This window comes from Montipora capricornis, chromosome 3 (assembly GCF_036669925.1).
Source record: "Montipora capricornis isolate CH-2021 chromosome 3, ASM3666992v2, whole genome shotgun sequence".
In the NCBI taxonomy this organism is placed as follows: domain Eukaryota; kingdom Metazoa; phylum Cnidaria; class Anthozoa; order Scleractinia; family Acroporidae; genus Montipora; species Montipora capricornis.
The window spans coordinates 13,436,091-13,443,590 of NC_090885.1; the positions used below are offsets into that span (position 1 = coordinate 13,436,091).

General features: G+C 39.3%; 1 protein-coding gene and 1 pseudogene across 1 annotated transcript in view; both read left to right on the top strand.

The window, feature by feature from the left end:
• LOC138042270 (cystinosin homolog) overlaps positions 1-2,869 on the top strand; it is a 10,937-nt gene extending 8,068 nt beyond the window's left edge. Inside the window, exon 2 of the mRNA XM_068888112.1 lies at positions 1,355-2,869. Within this exon, the coding sequence (XP_068744213.1) occupies positions 1,355-1,651 (297 nt within the window). The 3' untranslated portion in view covers positions 1,652-2,869. The remainder of the gene's footprint in view (positions 1-1,354) is intronic.
• The window catches only part of LOC138042271 (uncharacterized), a 16,612-nt pseudogene continuing 11,723 nt past the window's right edge, over positions 2,612-7,500 (top strand).

Below are 7,500 nucleotides of genomic sequence, written 5' to 3' on the forward strand. Positions count from 1 at the left end.
GCTCGACGACTGCAGTAATGGGTAAGACTTGGTACTTGGACGAATGTTACCGACAGCTAAACAACTCCACCTTTTACGAACGACAAGATCCCGACTTGACTGACACCATACAAAAACGATTTACAGAATACCGTCATAAAACAAAATTCAATGTTCACCAAAGGACTTATTGACAAGAAAAACAGACAGTATTCCTAAAAAAACAATCCCAAAGCCGGACGCTTTTAACATATTATACCTAAAATTCATGAAGCCAACAATCCCGGACGTCCTATAGTCTCTTCCAACAGTTATCCATTAAAAGTATCTCACAGTTCGCGGATCACTGGTCTTCAACTTACCGTCTTACATCAAAGACACAACTGATTTCCTTAACAAACTTGCTTCTCTCAACAGACTTCCTCACAATGTTCTACTTGTCTCACTTGACGTAACATCACTATACACCAAAATACCACATAACGAAGGGATCGATGCCTTTCGTAGTTTTCTTCAAAAACGCAGCAATCCGCGCGTCCCTTCAGAGACCATTTCCATCGCATCCGCATGATCCTAACCATGAACGACTTCAAATTCAACTCAGAACATTATCTTAAAAAACATGGCACTGCCATGGGCCCGAGGTTTGCCCCTCCTTATTACGCAAACCTTTCTCTAGGTAAATTCGAACAAAACTCAAGTGATGCTGCTGCAAGAACACAATATTATTAGAGTGGCCGGGTATTCAGCAGTTACTACACTTCAGTTATTATGGTTGCACTAGCACATTTTATGGTTTACCATGTGGCAGTCAAGTAAATTTCAACATGTCGACTGCCTGTGATATAGTGGCTGTGCTAAGCAATTAAAAAAGGGGGAAGTTTGTTAGAGTGGGACAACAATTGTGTAAGGAATTTATTATAACTGTTGTTACATTCAGATGTATCCAGGAAAAATATGCGTGTTTTTTTTTTTGGTTTAAAACCATCATTTTTGGTACGGTGGGGGGAAGGGGGGGAGGATTTTCAAAAAAAATTTGAATATTAAAGAGGCTTTTTTCTATAGGCGTATGAGAGGTTGGAATAAGCAACCTTTACTGATGTTAAGGGTTGGTAGACACCTTTTAGTGCGGTCGTCACAGGTCTTGCATAAATGAAAAAGCAAAACAGTAGTAGATTATTGCTAATTACACAAGTGTACTTAAGTTAGCACGAAAGCCATATTCAACTACCTACAGGCCAATGCATGTGCAAAATGTTAGTTGTGCTTGCACGCTTGCGTCGGTGGTAGGATATGAGGCTTTACCGGCTTTCATATCATTAATCAGAGGAAATTATTTCAAATTAATTTCTACTTCTCATATCAACATTTTCAGTATTTTCCTCAAGTTTGGCTTAATTTCAAGCGCAAGTCCACTACAGGGTTTCACATCGGCGGAGTGCTTTTGGATTTTGGAGGTGGAGTTCTCAGCATTCTACAGATGGTTATCTACTTCGTTGTTGAACACAGTAGCACACAGCTGACAGGAAATGTTCCTAAGATGGCCCTAGGTTTGGTTACTCTTCTGTTTAACATTATCCTTGTTTGGCAACATTATATTTCCTATCGAGGTAATGAATGTACTCCTGATGATGCAAAGCCCCTAGTAAAGAAGCCAAAGATGGCAAAATAATTGTACTCGGTAGATGCAAATACCGATGATGGGGATTTTGTTGATAACAGTTTGTCATGGTCATCACAGTCATTGAGTGACGACGCCAATAGCACAAGAGAAAACAAGCTGGAAATTAATTCTGATGACTCGGTGGTGTAAGAAGTATGATTTAGACTGAAGTATACATATCCTCATGATTTCGTGGACAGTCTTGAAAAAACCAAACACAGCTGTGTTCGTTTTTTAATCATCTATCATCACGCAGAGGTTGTAAATGTAAAATCTTAAAAGAATCTTGAAAGAATCTTAGAGAATTCATAGCAACTATATGCCTGTCGAGTTGTCCTTCGCTGGAGATACAAGAAAAATTAGACTGCATGTAGATCTAGTAGCAAAGTAAGAACAATATGTTTTAAATTCGTAAGAAAATGGCCGAAAAACCACGAAAGTTGGAGTGATGAAAATGCACCATTTTGTTTGTCGGCTGGAATTTAAGTGATACCATAATTTGTTTAACTTTTGTTTGTGTGGCTTTTTCTTTGATCAATGGATTTTCATAATGCTATAGCTGTCCTAATATCTGTAATATAAATATAATAATCATTTTAATATAATTACATGTACGCAGGTGCTTATTTGAAAAATATGCATTTTCTTTAAAACAATTTAATTCTTCGTCTGTCACCTCGACGAAACTCCTTGTGGCCATTTTGATAATCACCGCTTAGGTGATTATCGTGTAATAACCACCTCAAGTACAACCAATCAGTGCAGAGAATTTTCAATAATCACAGATAGTTATACTAATAAATTGTTTTGTTAAAAAATAGATTATTTGATTCTGTTAATTGATTCGATGATTGACAATTTAGTGATTACCCTAATACACCGTAGAGATTAGTAACATTATTAAGACCGGATAACACGAGAAAAGTTCACTTTTTCTGGGACGTTTTGCCAACGGATCTATGCTAACCTGTTTGTTCATTGACTTGTTTTTATATTTCTGCTAACCTGTGGTACCGACGTTTGAGGACTGTCTAATCTACTGGATATCGTCACAGAAGTAAGTGATCGATGATCTGTTGAAATTAAGCCTTGTAGTCCGTATTTTATTGAAGTTCATAGAAGCTGAAATTATGTAATATTTTCCTTTGTAGATCGAATAATCCAGTGGATTGTTAATTATTTTCCCTCGGAAAATTAATTAATTAATGATTGTAATTTTAATCAGTACAACTTGTTGTAATGTGTAATGTGTTGGGACCAATCAGTTTTGGTTGGTGAAATGATATCAAGGGAGGGGGGGGGCGGGGGCTATAAAGTGAATGCGTGTTTCGACGCGATAAACACGTACACTGCAACTACCTGTAAAAAGAAGACGGGAAACTAGCAGATCAGGTGAACGTGTAATTCCCAAACTGGATTCTTGTGCACGTTTTGTCATGAGAGGATCAAGTAAGAGAGCGGATCCCCAATACGCGAGTCTATTCAAATGGTGGTTTTTTTAAAATCTTATTTTAGCGCATGGTTCAGGTGAGCAGCTTTTTTTAGAGAGGCACCTGATTGACCAGTTTTAATGACGTAATGAAATTATAAATATGCGCGGCTTGGGAACGAGAACTTAAAGTAGCTTTGCGAAACTAAATATAGATTTTAAAAAGCCATGATGCGCCATGGGGATCCGCCCTCTTAACTTTGATATATTTTCCATGGCAATGTATGTCGCACTTCATCCGCGGCTCATTACGTCTCGCCGAATGTATTCAATCCAAAAACACCAGATTCAAGCTTCTAAAAAAAATAATTTAATGTTTTATTGAGTCATTACCTTCCTCATATCGTTTTGTTTTTGAAATCTGAAAAATATTGGTCGGTCAGACAACAGTAAACGAGAAAAAAAGGAGACGGCCTTATGCAAAGACTATGGCAACGTTTAATTAATTACAAGAACGTCCTAAGCAACTGTTTATATCACCTCGAATGTTAATTCGACACTCCTATCGTCGATAAATCAATGTTCACTGTGATCTAACTCTTCTCCACTTTATGCTAATAGCGATTATGACAGGTCATTCGGTATAGACAATGTATCTAGCTTTTCAGTCGATTTGAGGAACAAAATTCAGTGGTAGGAAAGCTGTGTTATTTAGAGGAGAAAATAAAAATTTTCTTAATAGTGCGCATATTTTTGGTAATTTATAATCCATAACAGTAGAAGGACCTTCTCTCAGCAATTTTGATTTTAATGTCGGGATGTTTTTATTTTAAATCCAACCTGATGCTCTATTTTTCTTCGACCAATCTTCGCGGGTAGAAGTCAATTTAACCTGGTTGATGAAAATTAATGCTGTACTGAAGCGAAACACTCTTGAGATCGATCTGCCACCTATCAACATTTTGCTTTGTTTGAAAGAAACACTGTCCGTCACGTTCAAATATTAGAGACAGGTGTTATCAAAAATTCTCGAAAGGAATAAATTAACTATCCTCATAGTCAAATGGTGAGAGTTTTATGGATAATTTATCCTTAGCTCTTCATGAATGGTCCTCGCACTCAGGAGAAATAAGGTTCAGTTTCGAAATTGAAAATTGAACACGGAATGGATAAAATACTTACCAGCAACATTGCCCGTGAAAATCGTAATTTTCCTTCGTGCTTCAAGACTGTCGATAAGCAAATCAAACTGAATGGAAATTTACCTTCCTCTAATGATGTGCAAAGAGTACGGGATCTGTTCATCTTCAGCGAAAAACATTGCGAACCAAAGTCGTTCAAAATAGTGGAAACGTGGATGAAAGGAGAATGTGAACGAAAAGCCGATACTGGAAAGGATTTGTGCATCTCTGGAAACTTCCTGAGGAGTTTAAAAACCGTGGCGTCAAGCCAAGGAAATTATAAGTGGGTTCGTTCTCCTGAATTCAAACCTGGCAGTTACTTTTTGCTCCCTGATAAGCATAGTGCTAGCTTTGACTATAAAACGGTGCAAGTAAATAGACGTGTTCCTTGTTGTAGTAATATTGAATCCAGAAATCCACTTTGTAAGGAAAATGTAGTGAGAAAAATGTTTTGCGAGGTAATTGGAAGCGAAATGTGCGTGGATTGCAATGGTGACAAGCTGAGGGCAAAGTTTAATAACAAAGTGAATTCTTTCTATCCATTCCTTGAATACGACAAGGAGAAGAGGCCTTATGGATATTGCCCAAGAGCACTTCGTCTGACGGAACCTTTGCCATTAAGAATTGGCAGATTCCCTCGGCGTTCAAACTCACAGGGGAGAGACCACATCCCAGTGATTGCATCCCGCGGGATTCATTCGGGACAAGAGAAAGTTTCCACTGATTCTACGATACAAGTTTTCATCAACCGTAGACCTTATACTAGCTGCAGTTCAGAAAGGGTAGGAAATGCGCCTCTTGATAATGACCGATTGTTCTCTGTTTAGGCATAGCCAACTATGATTTGAGGAAAGATTCACAGAGCTATACTTCTTCGTCTTTCTTGGGCGGCAAGAACTACTCTATAATGAACACAGCTTTCGCTATGTAATGTATTGCCGCATCCCTGACTAACTGTTTCAAGTGGTTTTCTTTCGCCAGAATTTTGGCGTCCGTCGAAGGTTGCACGTAACTGAGCTAAAAAAAGGAAATAAAGAAAAAGTACTGAGGAACTGGGTTTGAGTGAGAGAGTATTAAATTAAAATTGTCGAGAATTGTGACTCACACACCTTTATTTGAAAGCTGTTATCTTTTTAGCTTATTTTTTAATTCTAAAAATTCACATTTTTTAGTCTGATTCCACAGATTGAAGGGGGTTAGTGGTCGTTAGTTTAACTGTGGTGCTGCCTCGATGGGGAGTTATATCATTTGTTTTTTTACTCGTTTGATAACTATAAAAACCAAGTTCGTTCCGCTGTTTACCGGAGTGGTTTTGCGCTGAGCTTAGACTAAGATCAGTCTCTCTTTTGCTCTAAATCGTTGGAACGAACGAACACTTCAAGATGGCTGAGACTGAGGGTCGCAAATACAGCGGGAGTTCACTCTAATCAACGCCCGCGGTATTTGCGACCCGCAGTTTCAGCCATTAAAAGTTCAACGTATAAAGAGTTCGTTTCAACGATTTTAGAGCAATAGAGACCCTGCTCGCCGTCTACGCTGAGCTGAGAGTCGGTAAAAATTCTAAATAGCGAACTGGGAAATATGCAACTGTTGAATGAGGACTAGAGCGTGGGTAGGTTTCAAATTAAAATAAGTAAACGAAGGGGGATAGAAGCAGTCCAGTCACCGTAGGAATGCATTTTTGTGCATAAAGTAAAGCGTCATGGCTTTGTCTCAAGCTTCTGCATTAATTAAGCATCTCGGGTTTTTTTTAATATCAAGAGGGACTAATCCACTTGATTTTCGAATCACAAAATAATGAACAAAATGAAATGAAGCAAATCTTCAACGTCGAACGCTTCATGGTGATTCAAGATTCCAGTTGAATTTCATGAAAATGTTACGAACCGAGATCTTTCAATTTCGTTGTCGGCTTCGGTAATTGAAACAGTAATGTTTTTACCAAACCAATTGCTCTGGGTCTCTCTATAACTTTTCGGTAAGAACTTCATGGCCAATGAGTCTATTAGGAGCAACGCTTCGGTTTTTGAAAGGTTATCGACAACAGCAGTCTTCGCGGCATCTTGGTGGACGGACCGTACAATATGCACCTTCCACTCATCTAGTTTTGGGATTGCCGCTTGCAGATCATACTGAAATTCGATCTGTTTTTCATTGTCGCTATGGAAAGGTAAGAAAACAGGAATATCAGTCAAACGATTTAGTGTTGAGGGTCACGAGATGGCTTCAATAACTAACGTATACTCGTAAAAGCGCTGTCATTCTGCTGACAAAATAAAGGGCACCTCCAAGCTAAGTCACACGAACTAATAAGAATCGAAAAGTAGTATACCTGCTTAACTGTAGCTCAGACAATGCGACTTGAATATCCATCTTATCTTGTCTTAGCTTATCTATGCCATATCTTGGAGAAACGAAGGACAGGATATGAAGTCAAATGGTCAATCTTGGTGGGATACACTTATAGAACCTCGTTTTGGTAATGGTTGCTGGCTCTATTGGGTGACCAGGCTTAGTCTGAACAGCATGTTTAGTCGCCTTTAGTTATCAAGTCTGAACTTGGTGAGTCCTGGCACTAGCTGTAGTAGTTCTGTCTTGGTGTAGTCGCAAGCGAAGAGGAAAAGAATCTGCTGCTGGGTGTACCAGTCGGCTAGTGTCATTGTGAACGGTCACCAGTCTAGATACCAGACTGTCCTCCTTGGAAGCAGCAGAGACAGCCCGTCTACTCTTGTACTTTGTGAAAATATGCTGAAGCAGCCACGATGAATTCTCCGGGGCAATAGCGTTTAGCACAGTATCAAGAGTTTGCTTAGCCTTTTTCCGTTAGTAGCGCTGCGTCGACGATGAGATGGTCATAACATCGGACTTACATTGGGACCTAACTGGACTGATTCACCGAACAGTTGATTTTAGCAGGTAGCTATAGAGGTGCTGCAGCTGATGCTCAACCTGTGGTGTGGGCTGCTACTCACAAGACGTCTCTACCTCTGCCAACGACCCTTGGGACGATGATATTCGGATCGCTTCGCTATAATAAAACAAAAAGCTTGTTCAGTAAGATAAAACATCACGCACCTGAATCCACGCCCGATACAAGGCTTGATTACTCTGTTACTTAGGTACCTATAGAGGAAAGCTCCCCGTCGAATTATGCAGAAAAGTAAAGCACCTTGAAATCGCACGTGCAAACACGGTGACGAAGGGTCCTCTTCGGATGATTTACACTCTAGAAACGAAACTTACCAATA